Source organism: Opisthorchis viverrini, assembly GCF_000715545.1.
Source record: "Opisthorchis viverrini unplaced genomic scaffold opera_v5_77, whole genome shotgun sequence".
Classification (NCBI taxonomy): Eukaryota; Metazoa; Platyhelminthes; class Trematoda; order Opisthorchiida; family Opisthorchiidae; genus Opisthorchis; species Opisthorchis viverrini.
The window spans coordinates 850,176-869,643 of NW_008751733.1; the positions used below are offsets into that span (position 1 = coordinate 850,176).

The 19,468-nt window shown below is 46.2% G+C and overlaps 2 protein-coding genes across 2 annotated transcripts in view; one reads left to right on the plus strand and one right to left on the minus strand.

Moving 5' to 3' along the window:
- Positions 1–1,480, minus strand: part of T265_13541 (hypothetical protein) — a gene marked incomplete at both ends in the record, with an annotated part of 22,573 nt that extends 21,093 nt beyond the window's left edge. The window contains one exon of the mRNA XM_009169378.1: positions 1,151–1,480. Within this exon, the coding sequence (XP_009167642.1) occupies positions 1,151–1,480 (330 nt within the window). The remainder of the gene's footprint in view (positions 1–1,150) is intronic.
- T265_04579 (hypothetical protein) overlaps positions 1–12,952 on the plus strand; it is a gene marked incomplete at both ends in the record, with an annotated part of 23,589 nt that extends 10,637 nt beyond the window's left edge. Inside the window, 3 exons of the mRNA XM_009169354.1 lie at positions 8,531–8,824; positions 10,089–10,604; positions 11,363–12,952. Coding sequence (XP_009167618.1) covers positions 8,531–8,824; positions 10,089–10,604; positions 11,363–11,598 — 1,046 coding nt within the window. The remainder of the gene's footprint in view (positions 1–8,530; positions 8,825–10,088; positions 10,605–11,362) is intronic.
- Positions 12,953–19,468: the final 6,516 nt, after the last annotated feature.

A 19,468-nucleotide genomic window follows, 5' to 3' on the forward strand; every position in this document is an offset into this window, starting at 1 on the left:
TTAAGGGAGTACAAGGTTTCAGCAAGCATTGCCTGTTTGCCAATTGGACATGGAGTACGGACGTTGAAAGCTCCTATGTGGAAAGGATCTCGTGGATTTAGAAAGGTGTTATTTTGTTTAATGTTTGTGGGCAGCGAGGAGCCTAAGGCCCTTCGGTCAGATGGCTGACAGTCAAATGGCCCAGCGATGTTTGCTTGTGCGGTGGGAAGGGGTTAGGGAGGGACATCGGTGGATATGAAATGCGCCGGCAAATGATACTTCCCGGTTGCCCAGGCCGAGGAAGGGGGTTTGGTTGAGGTACCTCACGTTGAGCCTTTGACTCAAAAGTCTGACCCACAAGGCAGTGGGAGGACGTAGGGTTTTGTTCGGGGACCCTGACCCTAGCCTCTGACTGAAAAGCCTGACCCACGAGGCAGTGGGAGAGTGTGGGGTTGTGTTCGGGGACCCTGACCCTAGCCTCTGACTAAAAAGTCTGACCCACGAGGCAGTAGAAAAATGTAGGGTTTTCTTTGGGGACCCTACCCGGAGTCGACGACTCAACAGTCTGACCTGCTCGGCTGCAGGGAGTTGGCCTAACCCGAGGGCGCAGGGAATAAGGCATTACTGTCTCATTCCTGATGCGGCTGCGCACAACAGGTGCCTTTTGAGCAGCACCGGGCTCTTTGGTTTTAAAAGTATTTCGACCGTATTGGATAATGCGCCGGCGGTCACGGTCAACCGTTGGGCGATCGGAGTGTGCGGTTTTTGGGGCCGACCTATTCTAACCCGTCCTTCCTCGGAGGAAGGCAGCATCGCTGCTTCCATAAATATGGACATGCTAGTCGCCTGGGGGAAACACCTTACTGCCTTCACACTCCTGTCGCAGAGGACAGTACGACTTTACCCCCAGACCGCCTCGTAGCATGATTACTCGTAGTACGGGGTCTCGCTGCTCTTGGTCTGGCTGCTCCCCTTTGGCCCTCCTGGCATGGTTGCACCTTGTGGAACGAAGTTCCAGCCAGTGTAGCCCGCGGGATCATTGCAGCACTGAAGCCCGACGGCCACGTCAAGGTGGCAGCTTTAGGTCGGGAGTGGCAGCTTTAGGTCGGGTATCAAAGGGTATCCAATCAAGGAGAGACTCTTCCGCTTGTTCACTCAATACAATACCCACCCCACCATATCCACCTGCAGTGGCTTCTGCATCACCAGAGGTGCGCAGCCGGAACCTGGAGCAGAGCCAGGGGGCAATCAGTTCGATCACAGTATTTGCGTCCTGCGTCCTTGTTTCTGACAGACAACATACATCAATACCGAGGGAATCTAGCGTACGTGCAAAAGCCACCTGTTGACCTGCTTCCTTCAGTGTGCGAACAATGAATTTGGCCAAGTAGACAGGCTTTCGGGGTTTGAAAACAGACTTCGAAGTGTTTAGGGTTGTAACTGAACTCGGACTTGCAGAAGCTACAGCTGAGTGTGATGCGGGGCGAGTAACACGGTCAGTCCTAGAGCTGGGACCCGCGGAGAAAGTATTCGAATTTGGGTGGGGGAGGGTGAAAGAAGGAAAACGTGAGTGTTAGAAGGGAGGCATCAGCAGTAGCATGTTTTCGCCTGCCTGCTGTATGCAGCAAGTAAGGCGACCCGGCTGATGGCACCACGCGATGGCCGATATGGCATGAGAATATTGGTAGTTGTGTATGTCATGGTTGTACGAAGGCTGGAATACTGCCAGGGCGCCCACACCTAGACAGAAGGACGATTAGAGTCCTCAACCAAAGCCTTTGGCTCAAAAGCCTAACCGCAAGGCAGCGGTGTTCGGCTGGAAATGCAAGTACATAACCATTTTTACGGAACACGTCGCCATGCATGTTCCAACCCCCAACCTGGAGGGCCAGGAGACTGTGTTCGTCGGGCTTCTACCCATAGACCAACCTGGTATGAGAGACTGAGCATCGTGCGGACACTCCCCAGTATAGCTCAATGGGTCGCCGAGGTACACAAACCGCCACACCACGGTAAGGTCCTGTCTCTTCGTGACGGCGACGTTAGCTATAGGTATCTCGTTTTGAAACCTACGTGAATTCGAATCACACTGTTCGTTGCTGCTTTTGATTACGCTTTTCGGGGGCCCGCAAGACGCGTACACATCGCCTGGTCATTGAGAAGGTCTCGGCCTCTGATGTGAAACCAGAACCACCTACTGAAATCTCTGTCGGACAAGACTTTTGATGTTAGCTCTTACTGGGAAGGTGCTGTATGCAACCTTGCAAGCTACTGGACGCTCCGATTGTGGTTCAGCCAACTAGTCCGAAGTACTGTGTCTCAAGCAATACTAAAATTACTCGGTTGGACATGTTCCTTTTGATCCAAAGTATGATACCGCTCGACGAACTGTCAGGTTTGGTGAAAAAGGGCATTTGTATGGATCAGGAAGTTCGGCGAACCCCGAACGGCTAAGATATTGGAGGAGATAAAAAAAATCGGGACTATGCGCAAACTGCTCCATCTGATACGTGCAACAGGTCTAACGGAGACCCTGGTGAGCTAAACAGTCATAGGTATACTGGTTTAGCTGTAGCGCCCTTTCGGTACCCAGCTATCATGTCACCTGAGGGAAGCGCGAGGCTGAGATACTGCCAGGTCGGCCAAGCCTTGGCGGGAGCATCGAGATGCAGAGGTCGGGTTCGAACCACGTGCCTTCCGATCAACAAACTCCCCCCTTAATCAGTGAGCTCTCTCGAGCTCACAAGCCCAGATAACAACAGCTCGTTTATTTATAAAAATGGAGCGCTTGATTCAACAGCAATCCAACTAGCCCCCCTACAGTTGCTCGGCTTGATTCCCAACCTGTAATGCAGTCCTGTACGGTGAAATTGAAACCCCCGACGGCTTACGAAATAATTAAATGCTTTTTGCTGGTCAAGTGTCACCGAGCTGCTGGTCCTGATGAACTCCAACCTGCTCTGTTCAAAGATGGAGGTGAAACTCTTAGTCGGTTGTTATCTAATTCATGTCTATCTGAGCGAAAAAGACCGTCCGAACCAGTTGGAGTGAGTCCGTAGTGATGCCCATTTTCAAAAAGGGTGTTCGCAGTGAGCATAGCAATCACAGGAATCGCTTGACCCTCATTGTAACCGGACTTTCTACGTCGTTTTACGAAGACCACCCGGGAACAGCAAACAGCGTTCCCGTAGGGAAGGGGTTGTGTGGACCACACCACACTCTGTCAAGTGCCACAGCAAACTTATGCGTATGGGCACTGCAATCCTGGTGTTCCTTGGCTTTGAAAGTGTGTTTGAATCTGTCGACTGGTTGATTCTTTTTAACACGCTTGCACTCAAATATGCATTCACATGCTTGCGGGAGCGTGAGTGTACGGGATGCTCTCCAAGAGTTTTCCCACAAGCAGTGATATCGGACAAGGATATCTGCTCTCCCCGATTTCGTCTAACTTGGAAGGAAGCATGAGGGCTGAAGTATTATGAGGTCATCCAAACCTTGACAGAGCAAGTGAACTTAAATCTTGGAAGGAAACAGCGTCGCTGCTACCGTAGATATGGCCTTCGTGTTTCCCTGAAGGAAATACTTTACTGCTTTCGTACTCCCACCACAGGGGACATCACGATCCTACCTCTAGACCGCCACGTTATTTGTTGTACCAGGTGTCGCTTTCAGTCTTACTGTCCCTCTTTGACTTTCCCGTCATAGCGGCACCTTGTCGAATGGAGTTCCAGCCAGTTCCAGATCACAGCACCCAGGCCAAAGGAGGTCAAGGAATGACTCGGCAGCAAAGCACGAATGCCACTACTAGCAAACTGATTTCCGCTCGTCATTACCGTCTCCATGGGCCGGGGCCCCGAGATTAGAGACATTGTCAGACATGACCCAGTCGCGCGCTCAATGGAGTACATGAATCCAAGCTGTCGCATTCAATGCGTAGCTACCCTTTCAAACCCCTCAATCAAATATTCACAGACGACCTTGTCTCTTCACACCAATTACAGCTGCCGCCCTAATCCATCGCTACCAAACCCATCTACTCAGGTCGTCAAAACTGGGGTAGCTATAACCACTGCACGGCAAGTACGTGGTTCTTACACTGATAATGGTGGTGACCTCCTCCACACTTGTATGGCACCAATCTCCAGTGCCGGTGTATAGCCGTCCCCGATAGTGAATGCGAACAGATATCATTATTAGCTCTTAGTGACTTGTATAAATTTGTTTCGAACAATCTCGATCAGACACATTTTTGTTGCTATCCCTCGTCCTCTTGCATTTCAAGCACATTCAGTGTTGGAATGCTTTTCTTTACCCCTATTATGTCAAGCTTTTTTCCATGGTAGCAACTCTATTGACTATAAACTTGTTCATTAAACGCATGGTGTACGCTGGCACCTTCCACTTGTCAGCACATGTTTTAATCACGCTGCGCCATCAGGATTCAATGAAAACGGTGGTTCTATGCATAGATTTCAATAGTGCTATTGTCCTTTATGTCGGTTTACCTGCTTGTACAGATAGCTTGTCTTGAAACCTACGGGTGTAGGACCTGTATGGGGGACCTAGTGTACTTGCCTCTGATCGCATCATAAATTTACAAAGAAATTCCTTCAATGCGATTAGTGTATGTTAGGTAATGTGTCGAAGTGGTTAGAGCGCGAATTTACTGACCGGAAGGTTCGTGGTTCGAATCCGATCTCCGCCACTCGACTTCCCCTGTCTAGGCTTGGGCAACCTGGCAGTATCCTAGCCCTCGTGCTTCCTTCGGGTGGCATGGCAGCTAGGCACCGGAAGGGTGCTACAGCTGAACGCTTTCCCTTTTCTTCTTCTTGATGGCACGCGAAATGCGCACATTCCGACAGGCCGTTGAGAAGCTCTTGGGTGCTGATGTGAGGAAAAATGCAGCAAAACCATCCACTGCATTACAGTTCAAGCGACCCATCATCTAATACCGACTTTTGTTGGAATTCGTTCTCTGCAGCCCTAAAAGCTGTTGAGGGCCCCATCCTACCGCTAGGTACGTCGAAGCACATCGCCAGATAGTTCTGCCTTACTTGAGACACGAAAACGTTTCATCTGGTGCAAAACAAGTGTTCGCCCTGGGTGTGATTTTTTGATGATCCCAGATGTATGAAAAGACAAGAGGCGCGAAGCACTAGTAGTGGACGAGATCGGTCCATACTGGTATGTGGAACAGACCTCAATCGACAACAAAACGGCGTCTTCATATCCAGGAAATAAGAGTACCTCGATATTTTGGAAGAATACTTTGAATAGCAGCCTCGCTCAGTTGTTGGAACCCCTAATGGCTTCAGGAGCACGTGGACACACCTTCATCAGAGGCCACCAACTTACTGGTTTTGTAAAGCTCTTTCTTTAGAAGTAAAAATTAAGTCTTCATTCGGTGATTAACGAATTCAGTCGCTTTCGTTCGGTAAAACAGATCGTCCGGATTGACAGGTGTAACTCGATGAAGTCTTCTTCAGAAGCACGCTTGCATTTGACGTCATAATCACACGGGTATCAGGTTGATTCTCGTTTATTTTGCGTCGCCCGACAACAGCAAATGAATGGATAGCCTGATAGCCGTGAACAGGATTCCAGCAAGGAAGGAATTGTACAGGCACACTATCCTACGTCGAGTATCAGCAACGGCATGCATGTATGTTGGTTTCCCTTTGCTTCAAGTTCCACCCACCCACTTTTTCAAATACTCGTACACAGGTACATCCAACCACCCACGGTCGTACCGCAGTGTTAACACTGTTTTGTTGCTGTTTATGATGATGATGGTCCTGAGGGAAGAAATGCAGCTGGAATATGACAATGTTTCGGCATCAATCGAATAACCCGAACGAGGGTCAAAACAAGGCTTTCTTGTTCAATAGCTCAAACGATGACTGTGCAGGTCCATCGACTTCAATCTTATAGCAGCAGTTGATCTTTTTAATTGTTGAGATTTGCTATCACCATAAAACAGTTATCCTTGGGTTTGTTGAACTCGGGCGGCTTTGATATGAAGAAATTTCATGCGTAGATTGAGCAAGAATTACTTACAAGTTAGTGAATATTTCATAAGATTCCTATGGTTAATCATTCTCAATCTGACTAGCTGCTGTGCACAGTTGTTCGTTGTATATCTGACTACTTGAACGTCTGAGGTGTCTTCCTCGTTCCTTTTCACCATTTGACTGTTTGGACTAAACTCACCAGAACAAGATAATCAGACGGCAATGAACCACACTTTTGGAGGAACATGTAAGCTCACGGGATTGCGTCCTATGTAGTGTTTTTTTAAACCGATGAGAAGTCATTGCCGCTTTTCATCGTTACAGTTGACTGTGACATGCTGTTGCTACTGTCAGTTGTCGGGTCTGTCTTCATTGTTTCCTTCGTTTTTCCATTTGCATTTGTATTGTTTTGGATATTTTATCTACTTTGCGATAATGGACCGCGCTAATAATTTCGAATTTCCAGGGTATTGAGCATACGACGGTGCTAAAGGTGATATTCTGTGACCATCTTCGTACAGACCAAGCCGGATAGTGCTTGTCACTAGCCGGTTGTAGTGTCTTAGGGCGTTTCCAGCCACCAGGCGACCTTTCACATAGAATAGACCTTAAGTGTTTATCATCGCAAGAATTGACAGTCAACAGCCACCTGTTGGTAATGCTATCGGCTCTTCCTGTTCACCCTTCGGCTATCCCTCATATTTACATGCGATAAAGGGAGTTCGGTCGGTTGCACGTACAGCTCAGCACAATCCGTACTCAGCATTGCCTATTGTGTGTGTGTCCATCAGAAAAGTTCCATACAACAGGCAAGTCCGTAGACTGGTTTTAGCCCGTGTTTTCAGCGAAGCGAGACGGTCAGGCCTGCGGAGGTACTTCCACTAGTTAACAGAAACAGCTTACCATCGGACCGGTGTATGTGGTTGCCCAGTGCAGTTGTGCGAAAGTCATCATCATATGGTGGGCTTTCTTAACCGGAGTTCAGCTGAGCCAACCAGAGCCTGTAGCTCTGGTTTGAGCTCTCCGCGAACACTGCGTTTGCTTTCAGAGTGATACCAATGTGGGCGTCCTTGTTTTACTGCTGGATGTTTAGGAACCCTGACCAGTTGATATTGGACCCTTCTGTTAGGTAGTGTGAACTCTTGTGGGTTAAGTGATTTTTTCTAGGTATGACAGTTCTTGTAGTATGTTGAGATGAAGTTTCTTGAATTTCTCACCCTGGTGTTGTTTTTCTTCTGTTTGAGTAATAAGGTATCATCGAGAGGTTTATTAGATAACCATGACTGATCTCACTTATCCGCCTCCAGGTTGAAAATCAGGTGGACGCTGACACTGCGTCTGTATAATCTTCGCAATGTGCAACAGTTGGATAGCATTAGTAGCCGTCCGTTTCATACATTTCGTGTGTAGTCCTCAAGAGGGGAGAATTAATAACTGACGAGAATATGCATTATAGCTGTATCTACCGCATTTCACGGTGTCCAGCTGTTCACAATGCGTAACGATTGCACGCATGAAAGTAATTTCGTGCTTAGCCTTGTGTTTTACACCTCCAAAGTGTAAAGCTTCCAGACTTTTCAATCCTGCACTTTGAAACTTCAGAATAAGGATCTTGGCTTCGTCGAATTTTGCACATGAACCGTGGTTATATACATTGCCAAGACAGGGACAGCGTTCACTAACTTGCGTCATTTCAGTGCCAGAGACGAATTTTGCTGAAGCGACTTAGAAGTGCATACAAGGCAACTGTAGGAGCGACCTTACCTTGCTGTTGCGAAACTTGATCCCTCCAATAGGAGCAACTCAAACACCTTCAAACGTTCGGTATCCCGGTGGTGTTACAAGAACTAAGTGGCTGCTGCAAATACGTGGAGAAATGGTGCATAAGCGTAAAGAATCACAATCAGGTAATGGTCGTTGGGACATGTGGTACGGACGCTAAGCCATTCTGCGCTAAATTCGGCTTTGCTATCCGTTCCAAGCTGTTGTTAACTGATGGTTCACGGTGGACAGAGCGTGATATGTTACCGTGGCTACGGTCGAACTGATTGCTACTTGATCTTTACGCCCATGGTCAGTGCGATCCCCCTTGCAATTGTCACGTAATCTGTCCTGGTAGTTCTTTCTATCTAGACTGCTTAGCTCAAGTTCGCCACTTGTGCACTGGGGTTATGTCAAGTCAGCCTCGCAAAGCATACGGAACCGACTTCACTGATCTCACCCACTTGATGCTCAAATATATTTCGGTACCGTTTTTGATTATTTCCTTTCAGGACATGTAACTTTTACACGCAAAGTCCCTACTTCCCTTTCTATTTGCATTTAGTAGCGTATTCCTCATACCTAGATGGCAGTTGGGCATCATTTTAGATGACTGATTTGTTCGTATCCATTTTGATGGTGAGTGCATCTAGTGCCGTTTCGCGAAGCTTTTCTTGTTTAGTTTCGGTACGCTTTCGGAAAACATCGCTGTTCTTGGGTCATAACTGAGTACAACGTCATTGATAATCGTAATGAATTTTTCGCCCTTTTTTCGACAGTTTCCCCCTGGAATCAATGGTCAGGTGTTGGAACTACTGGTAGTTGGAACCCTACGAGCGGTCCCCCAGGACCACAACCTCCTTGGTCACAAACTGTTGGATGGAATGGTGGTGGTGGCTCGGCCGCCAGCAACCACCATGGCTCACAGTCAGTTGGTGGACCGGCCTCACACATGCCAAGCTTAGGTCCAAACCCTGGACTCGGTTGGACTGATCAGCAGGGCAACTCTACCAATGGTTGGGTGCCATCTGGATGGGGCCCCCACGTAACGGGCCCTGCGCTCAATAACCGGGGTAAGTACAACTTAGCTGACAGCAGTTGTGTTATTGCTGTGTTTATTGGTATTGTGTTGTCATATGTTCTTCGAACCTCAGAACAAAAACAGTTTTGGGGAAAACTATTTAACAATAGAATTTCAAAGCCGTGGCTTTCAACTGTTTTACTTCTTTTGGAAACAATCTCTTTCGCGTGACATTTTTGAATGGACTGAACTGATTCGAAGGTATGGGCTTGCTCACACGGGGCATTCTGCCCTCACTTGGGTTCTTCACATTGGGATCAGTCACGTCACCCATTGAAACGCAGTTACAACCTCTAGTCTTGGACGCGCACATAGTTGGCTATCATTCCCAACTTTAAGTCATTCCTTTTTGGGTGTACAATCTTACGTGGTTCTTTTTTTAGTGCGAAACACAGTTTGGTGGTCTCCTTTCGACCAGTCGTGAGTTTTTAAAGTTAAAATTAATCATCATCGAAATACACATTTGCATACCAGTTTGACCGGAGACTCGTCTGGAGTGTAGCTTGAACCTCCCTTACTCAATCACCCTGTGCTTCAAAGGTTCGGAGGAGGGACTCCCCACCGGAGAACCTGAGGAACTTGAAGTATATGAATACTTTTACTTCTGATGAGCTCGAGATAGCTCAGCTGGCGAACTTGCTGATCAGAAACTCCGTGGTTCGAACCTTATGTTAACTGCTTCCGTTTAGGCCTGCACAACCTGGCAGCATCTCAGCCGTCGGGCTTCCTTCAGGTGGCATGGAAGCTATGCACGGAAAGGATATTACAGCCGAACGACTTTTTATTATTCATTTATTTCCACTGACTTCTCTCTGTTTATTCACTCCAAAAACCTCGTGTTGCGAGCATTCCGTATGTATATCAAACGTCTTTATCGTTGACCCAAATGGGTTGCAAATATCCAGACGGGTATATTGGTCGGTTGTTCACATATTAGATTTTCAGACATTTACACCGATTCAGTGCCCTTCTCATGAATGTGTCTTCTTCGGTTTCTTCTGGTCCGTGTGTACCAACTTATTCGGATGTTCCTCTCTGTTCTCTGTGTGTACGTTTTAACATATAAAATGTATAGAGTTTATTCATTATCAATGGATTCGTCGTATCATATGCTAGCATGTCGTATTTCCAAGGTAGTATCACTGGTGCCTATTCTGGTCACACTTTATTTTCCTGCTGAGAGGTGCTGAAGTATTTAGCCTTGCAATCTGTCGAAGAATGACGTCAATTTCGCTTTTCCACCATTCCGTTCAAAGGTTTGGGAGATGAAGTTTCTTTGTACAGCTTACAGCAACAGCAGCGAAAAACACGTCCAACCTGGGATTCAATGTGTTTTGCCGCTTTGACTTCGGGTGTGAACTCTACTCCGAACCCGGGCGACCTCGTTAGTTCACTGGACAACTGGAACCATCCAGCAGCAGCAGCTAATGCCGCTCTTTGTCAACTGACTCAGCTCCCAATGGGATCCGGTCTTCCTCCTGCTCCGGCCGGGGCGACCGATTGGAATCAGGTCTCCGCTACTACTCCGGGGTCAGGTTCAGCAAACTGGAACGGATCCAACCCTGGTGCCATGTCGATTCAAGCTGCCAATTCCGTCCAACAAGGAGGGACTGGTTCAAACAACATGCAAAGTGGTTTCCTCAGTGATCACTCAGGGGCAGCACATCCTCATCAGAACGGTGCTACAATGGCAGCAATGGCCGCAGCATTTGGTATCGGTGGGTCTGGCTCAGTTCCACATTGGACTTCTGGTCCTGGTCCTGGCGATCCTGGTGAGTGTAAATTATGTTTCCGTTTTGCGTCCTTCTATTCTCGTTCGTGGATTGCATGATCATATCTTCACACTACATTGCGAGTACTACCATACGTACGGACGACATGTTGCTGGTGTCCTTTGATCTCAAAGGTGTATTTGATTTTGTTGATTGTTGTGATGATAAGACACTACGGAGCGGTATGAAAGCATCCACTTGTGTTTTGCATTACGGTTTTTGGTTAAATGGTTCAAAGTTATCAACAGATTTATCCAGCGAAACAGATTACGTCATCGTCATTTGTGAAGGTGAACTGATTGTTGATCGATCCAGTTTCATATTCGTGTAAGCTTTTCGGCACATATCTGGATTTTGAGGCCGGATTTTAATGACATCAAAAGCTAACAGCTCTCTGAATCCAACTTTTCTTGGTCGGGTTGTGGGCACTCTTCTAGGAGGTGATGGATCTCATTTGAGTCATGATCCTTGTTCCGCGTCTCAGGGACGCATTCCATAAACTCAACCGTGAACTCGACTCAGTATGGTGCAAGGTATGAAAGTAAACCGAATTCACTAGCGTCCACGTCAATTTATAGCCGGATTTCGCGCCTGAGTTCAGGCATCCTAAGTGTTTGTCGCTGGTTACCACCCCTCCAATTTCGCTTTATTACATACCTACAGAGGGCTTGATTGTATGACAGCGAAGCTTTACGCTTTCATTTAATGGTGGTTATTTGTGGTTGAAATCGCTTGTGAATTTCATTTGTGTTGTCCAGGTAATCTGAAACTCGACGACGCACTTTATCGATCTTCCGGAGGTTATGGTTTGTCTTCTACAGGGGTCCCAACCAACGGCAGTGCAAGTTTACATCAGCCAGCCAATGGTCTACTTCCCGGTGACTGGCGTGCTGTCACTGGGCCGACGGTTGGAAGCACTGCTTCAATCCCTGGATACCATCCTGGACCACAGCCACAATCGCAACAACAACAGCAGCACATGTACAAACGATAATCATTTCGGAGACCCGGACCCTTTCCAGTATCACTTATCATCGTGAGCACTACGGTTCCGGTTATCCGTCGGTTCTGGTTGTCTTTGTTCATATCGTGGAAGCTTGTGGTGAGAGCGCCTCATCCTTTTCCGGTGTGTATGTGATTGTATGCCCCGCGCTCGAACTTGGAGGATTCGGCGCGCAATTAACCCCCTTCCCTTTGCTCATTTGGTCTGAACCCATCTGTTGTTTCCGGCGTCTCAAGTCTCCGTCTTAGCCCCTTTACATCGAGGCACTGTGCATCTGTTTGCACCTAGTCGTCTTTCGGTACTAATTTTACTACTGATTACCAGCACCGCTATAATCCCACTCTTAATACAAGTACACACCAGAGATATGAACGATTCTTGTTTAGTGTATCTGTGAATGCGGTTGAGGCAATAACATGGTATTCACATACTATGGAGTCATTTCGATGATATGTACTTCTTTTACTTACGATATGCACGTCCTTCGGCATAGTTGCATACTGTTATTTATCTGAAACCGTTCCTTGGCCATTTGTTTCTACCGATCAGTTTATATGTACGCCTACGGACCTCTACCCATAATGTTCGTGTACTTCATACACCCCTGATCTGATTTGTATTTTCTTTTTCCCTCATTCACTTTTTCTATTCTTTCGGACGTATATTATCATTTTTGTTTATTACTATTATCAGTATGGGTACTATACTTATCATCAGTGTCACCGCAACCAGGTCCGCATTTTTAGCTAACCCGTGATTTTGACCAACAGGAGTCGCAATTCGAAAACATTTATCATTCGTATGTGTCGTTCTTTTCATTTGCTTTCTCTCAACTGGGCGATTTTTCCAGCCATGTTGATCGTCTTCAAGTTTGTTGCTTTGTAGCTAACCCGTAAGCGTTTTTTTACACGCTCTGGCCTGTTTTTTCATCCGACTGTACAGCCATGTTGGCCGCTAGTTCTCGAATGCAATCTCTAGTTGTGATCGATTTCCTGTCCACATTTTCTCTTGTCAGTAGCTTTTACTCTTCTGTGAACTCTCGGTTTTCGTGTGTTATTTATTCTGCCTCCGTCCTGTTCCCTCAATCTGTTTTTGTGGCTTTCCATTCACGTGTTTGCCTCCCTCCTTGTTTCATGTACTCTAATGTGCTTTCGTATCAACCAGTCTGGATCAGTAGTTTTATCGAATGCACAATTACATGCATCGTTTGGAAGTGATGACTAAGATTGCCCTGTCCTTCAGACTCCTTTAATAGTTGAACAACCAAGCTTCGTTTCGACTTCTGGATAAACTTTGGGTGTGACGTTCTCTCTTGGATTGTCACAATATGAGCCATGACAGTGATATTTCGAGCCGTATTCGCGTACGAGAATGGGTATATCATCTACCACTGTAATTTATATCTTGGCCAGGATTACCCCAAGTATACTCGAGCCTACCCGCTTCCGCATAAAGTCGCCGCTTACGGACATCCTTTGATCATGTACTATGGACTCCTGCAAGTTGTTTTACTTTTATTTGACGAAACAGCATCCGGCTCAATTTATGCATACTTACTTTGCCAAGTGCCCTGGAGTAATTTGTCTGTCGTGTGGTTAAGGTGGGAATTTTAATCCCATGAGTTTTAGGGTATGGTTATTCTTTTCACATTACCGAAAATGGCGTTTTTAAGCTTACGGTTGGTGATGCTGGTAGGACCTCACCCCATCCGATTGATGGATCTTCCACTTTATCGACCTTCCATCAAAAATCCTTGTTTCGACGTCCTGTTCTGAGATCCACGTGCTACGCTCATTGGATAAGTCAAGATCAGGGCGAAACCGCAGCTACGTTGTCGTCGAATGGCATTAGCCTAGGACCATTCTCTAGTGTGACTATGATGGTCCACATGCTCAGGGTGTTCTGTCCACAGTACGGCGAATTGGTATGATTTTTTCGAAGTTCTAATAGGGAATGTGTTACAAGGTGTTCCATCAAGGAAAAACGCCTCCGTATTTGGAATATCCGTCCTGTTGGGAATGTGCTGTATGCCCAATTGAAATATAGCCTTAATGATCCGCGGTGTCTCAGGTCAACAGCATTTCAGTTCGCCATTGAGTGTTAACTTTTCACATACGTCCTGGTCTGCACGACAATCGCGAAAAATTTCGTGTAATGATAGATTGTTTCATAACTCGTCTGACACGATACAAATTGACTTGCATAAGGAAGAACATCAGCTCAACTCATACGCGAAATATTAGGCACGTCAATTGTATGTCGACACTCTGGATACATTATGTGTAAGGCATTCCAGAAACCTAGAACGGTGAACGCACCTTGCTAGCACAATGAACGATAGCTTAACTCACATGTGGTTGGACGTCCGAGGGTAGATGTATGCGGCTCCGAGGGAAACTTGGACTGTTGGTCTGTGTTGTAACTGATTCTAAAGTAAATAGCGGCGGAACGTGACAAAATTGATCAATCCGGGTTCATGCCACTTAAATTGGCACACCTCTTACGGTATGCAGTCTTCAGATTGTTTTGAGTAGGCAATGAGTGCGACATTTCTTCGGTTTGCTCAATGGTGACAGATGTCGTTATACACGACTTGATGTACACATACCACATCTAATCATCAATGTCATTGTAGGCCTAGTCGTCAAAATTACCAAACTTAAATTATGGATATTCACATTCACATCAGATGTCAGCACCCGGATAGCTGATGAGCTGTATCTTTCAATCCTAGAGAACAGATCGCATGGTCGCACGTTGACTGGCTCTCCGGTGACGACGTCTGAAATGGAAGCTTCACTGGTTTCCTGGAATTACTCTTTCTCTGTGCTACTTATAGATTGTTGGTAGTGTGAGGAAATCCGGGTTTTCAGTATCGTGTTGTAGGTGAAGCCAGTCTGCGCCGAACGACCAAGCGTTTGAGCTACTAGCTGGGGGTCAACGGTCCGAGATTTTGTGGAGCTTCGTGAGGTGCGCACTACTGAAGACTTCCTATTAGAATGAAACAGCTGCACAGTATTCCTTCGTTTTTCAGCATAAATGGGTTTCACTTGCCGGATAAAACCTCAACTGAATAGTCCAAATCTCCTCACGACACCAAGAATAAATTGTGTAATACATTTCGATAAAATCCTTAGAATGTAGTGTCAAGTGGAATAGAGCACAGGCTGGTAAAGACCCACTGCATAAGCATAAAGACCACCATGGGTCTGATAGGATAGTTGGATACCTATCTAGGTTTCTTCGTTTCTCTCTCTCTATTCCGAACACTCGCACCAATCATCTGTAGATTAATGAAACATGTTAGAAGATAACATCCAAACGTTCTGATTTTTAAGTCTTATCGATAATCGGTGAATATACGCTCATTTGCAAACTAATTTGGTTTTTCGACTCACCTGTAACGCAGCGCCTACCTGGTGAGTCCTAAAAAAGGCGAAACCGGTCGTGGGCTGTCGACGGATTTTCAGCAACCTTATGAGTAGTACATTACAAAGTTTATGGATAGTGTAGGAATTTCAGGCGGTGGGGAAAACAGCAAAAGGAGGCCTCACGCCTGACCGTGTCCTCTGTCTGGTCGATAAAGATCGAGCGACCTTCAACAATGCCCAATTTATGATGCCGCCCATAGAAACAATAGTAATAATGAGAGGAAGGAGGCCTTCGCCGCGGAGTTATTTATTCGGAAATGCCAACTGACCGGTTACAGACCATTGAACAGGGAAGCAAGACTCTAATCTGCATCTTAGTTAAGAAAACTAGACACCGATCTTCTCCCGAACGAGTCTTCTTGAACTTTCCTGGAGATTCACTGACTCCACTCATTCGTCGGTCAAATCCAAGCAAACGTTACAAAGTGGCTCCACGAATTCCGCAACAGATCTCCCTTTTTCAATTGACGCAAAGCGAAATTCTACGAACAACATATACTACTCGCGTGCCCCCATCAGTAGTATCACCGTTACAATAGTAGTAGCTCAGCTGTATTTAACCTTTGCGTAGCTGCCGTACCACCCGAAGCAAGCACGAGAGCTAAAACACCGTCAGGTTGCCCCAGTCTCGACAGGAGCAGTCGAGATGCTGTGGTTGAGCCCAGACAAAAGACTTTCCGGCCAGTAGGATCGCGTCTTAACCGCTGAACGGAATTGTGAGGTCTGTAGCTGCGGAACGTGAGACAAAGTGGAAGCGTAAATGAGGCTACGACAGCACACTCTAAAGCGTCCGGACCAGGTAACCTACAGCGTGACCAGATCATGAAAATTACAAGCCTAGTTTCTATATTTCGTTTCTCAATGTTTTGCGATTAAGCAAATACAGAAAGACAGTGTAAATCATCAGCATCTTCGTTCGGTTGAATCTGGTAATGTCCAGGAAACCTGGCCAAAAACAACTCGGTGATTCATGAATTTGCTTTTACCGGTCGTGTATTGGCTTTAGTTGCGAGTCTCCCGTTAGCGCCAGTAATGAGTTCCATTGCGTTTTAAAGTGTACTGGCCAGCGGGGAGAAGTGCTCTGTCGTCTAGACAGGCGTAAGTGAATCTTCTCGCATCTGAAGCCCAGTTAGCGCTCGAGCGGTGGATAAATTCTGAGCTAGCTTCCAGGGCCTGTCTAATCCATGATAGGTATGACCAACTTAAGGCTCTGGGCCTTGATGCAGCATGATGTGGTGGATACCAACCAGACAATGGATGGCAATCATATCGCTCAAGAGTGATATTCGCCTAAAACATGGTAATTTACGTACGTCCGGTGCTCGTTGGTGCGACAGTTGCACGCTTGCCTCAGATGTTTGGTATAGGAAACCAATAACGGCGAACAATGTACACTAGTTACAGCGAAACTCTGAGACTGCTACATCTCGTCTTTGGAGAGAGCTCGCCCTACAGTCGCGCAAGGACTGTAGGAAAACCGCTCAAGCCACATTGTTGTGAACACAAATGCCCACAACTACCCGTAGATTATTCGGGTTCTTGCACCCACCCATTTCGTTATTCCAACTTGGGTACGACTCTTGACTGACCCATCTGCCGACAGCTCATATAGGACTGCTACTATTTTAGCATGATCGCTCGACATCGAAGTAATGATTATAAACTGTAGTTGCTGTCATATCAGTATTACCATGAAAATGATCAATATTACACGATACAGGTGCGTCGATATTCTCGTGACATGTTAGAGCTGCTGACTGTAAATCTGACCTTTGGAACTTCAACTAATCTGGAATCAGAATCAACAACCTATGTAAGCTCTTCCTCAGTGGGGAGCTTTTCAGCAGAAATCGATTGACGCTATAAACTCCAGCCGATCTGCCGGTGCCTTGCGAATATGCAAGGTTTCGTGGACTAATTAGACTCCAGTTGATACTATCAAATTTTTCCCGTCCCTGCTGACCTCGGTTTACGCTAGACAATCACGGTTAAACGGAGGTAAATGGCTTCACAGAATTTGCTACCACCTTTGGCACCAAGAATATTCAACTTATTAGTAGTTCTGGAATTTGCTGGAAAGCGGACACACCAGATGAGGAATTGCGTCCGACAGAGTGTTGCACGAGGTCGCTGTCGGTGAGGTAGTGTCCTAGAGGTGGCCCCATTTATTGACTACTGTTATGGAGCCCTTATTGTTTCTGGTAATGTAGAATTTGCTAATATGTTGGCCGTAGGGCCTCGTCCCTGTTTGCCCCCTTGATCGTGTCGCTGTCGCTTACTGTCACTTGTTTCACAAAACGGATGATTGTGTTTAACTCTGCTTGTCATGGAAGCCAAGGGACGGCGCTGTAAACCCTATAGGATAAATATGCTTATTTAGTGTAGGAGTGTAGTTGTTCTTAGCAGGCAAAAAGTGGCGTGTTGTATATACTCTAACACGGCTGGTACGCCTATGCAATTTTATTGCGACAAGTGTTCCGCATATGGCCGCTCAATATCTGTAAGGACAATTCTTGTAAATCCTGGCGCACAATGGGCGTATTTCATGTTGTATTAGCATATTGTCGTCCGGTTTATGAAACTTAATCTTTCATGCTTCATAAGACATCTCTATTAAACAGAACATATAGCACATACCAGTACATAGGCGACCTCGTTGGGTCGTATAACATCTTTTGTAGGGTTTTCCTCGAATTATCACTTGATAATGATCTACAAAGTAGCCTCGATGATATATCGTTGACACAAAGAGTCAGTGAAATCAAAGACAAAACAGGAAGTTCAGAACGTGAGGAAGTGAGCTGGTCGGAGTCCAGAAGACCTGAATACCGTTGTCTTGAATGTACACATATGTGAGCCAAAGGACAAGCACGGTATTGGAACTGGATAACTCCACAGGAAGCGCGCCTTCTAATGTGATCTACTTTTTATTTGGAAGTATAAAATTTATCACTGGCATGAACCGGTATAGATGTAGTTGTTCGCTTCACACTGAGACAGTTTGCGGTCAATCTGTACATACACAAAACGTTTACAGGTTGGAGTCAACAGCGAGTTATACGTTGAAATCCTGAATACCGTCTTGTGAACACCGAGTGCTTTAATTGACCGATTAAAAAATCGTTCAGCTGTAACACCCTTCCGGTGCTTAGCTGCCATGCTACCCGGGGGAATCACGAGGGCTGGGATACTGCCGGGTTGCCCAAGCCTAGACAGAGGAAGTCATGAGACGGGGGTCAGGTTCAAACCACGGACCTTCCGGTCAGTAAATTCACGCTCCAATCACTTGAGCCATCTCGCCCCTTAATTGACCGATAACCCTAATCGCTCTCGTTAGACGCAGATGGTTCTACCGCGGTTTCCCGTACGACTGATATCATCACACAGCAATTATACTGCATTGAGTCACTCAAGTGACAGTAGTTAGTCTGGCTGACGACATTGTTACCGCGTCTAAAACGCCGATAAAACTAGCACAGATGATATAGGTAGTCTACAACAACAGAATCCGGACAACAAGGAAAAGGTAGTATGATAACAGGGGCCCCTCAATTATCTGCGAGTGCGTTCAGACTTCACGTGTTGAAATCCGACATAACGGGAAAATACTGGGCTAGACAGCGGCACCTTGCTGTCAAAAGGCAGTAGTAAAATAAAGTGTACTCCATCCGTGCTTCTTTCAAATGTTAAATGCTGGTTGATTGAGCGCAATTGAAGATTGCATCGGACTGTCAACATGGGAAATCAATGTGGTGAAACGGGTAAGGTAAGGGGAGCCAAAAATTTCTGTCAACATGATGGTGCTGAGAGGGACGAAGGTTCGATAGTACTTGGGTTTAACCAAACATGGTAGAGACAAACTTTGAAAAATCCAAAGACAAAAATAACTTCGAGACAGGGAACAGCGAAGGTCGAAAATAAAGGTATTAATTAAACAACATTAAGGCTCGTCAGGATCAATCAATGGCACTGTTAAGGATTTTCAGAGATTCGAGTAGGTATGTGGAAAACTATTGAACAAAGCATTCAAGCCTATGATGCGGATGTGTTACACTGACAAACCACCATCAATACCATTGAGAGTCTGAACAGAATTCTCAAAGCTTAGTTGCGCGCGAAATCCAAAAATATGCACTTGGAATATTTCGCATGAACGGAAAGTCTCAACCCTTCTGATGTTGACCATTCTTCGGAAGGACGTCTGATGTGGCAGAGTGGGAATGAGAGAGTGAGGCCAGAGCTGGGGGCATTATGAGCTATTGATACACAAGTGAGCAGCCTATCAAACATTGATGAAAAAGGGATTCTCCCGGGTCCTGTAAGAGCTTTATTAGCGCACAGTTTAAGATGTTCACAACACATTTCAGAAGGTGCATGCACTAATAAAAGTTTCTACTGTGGTTGACAGTAGTTTACAGAAGCGATTTGCA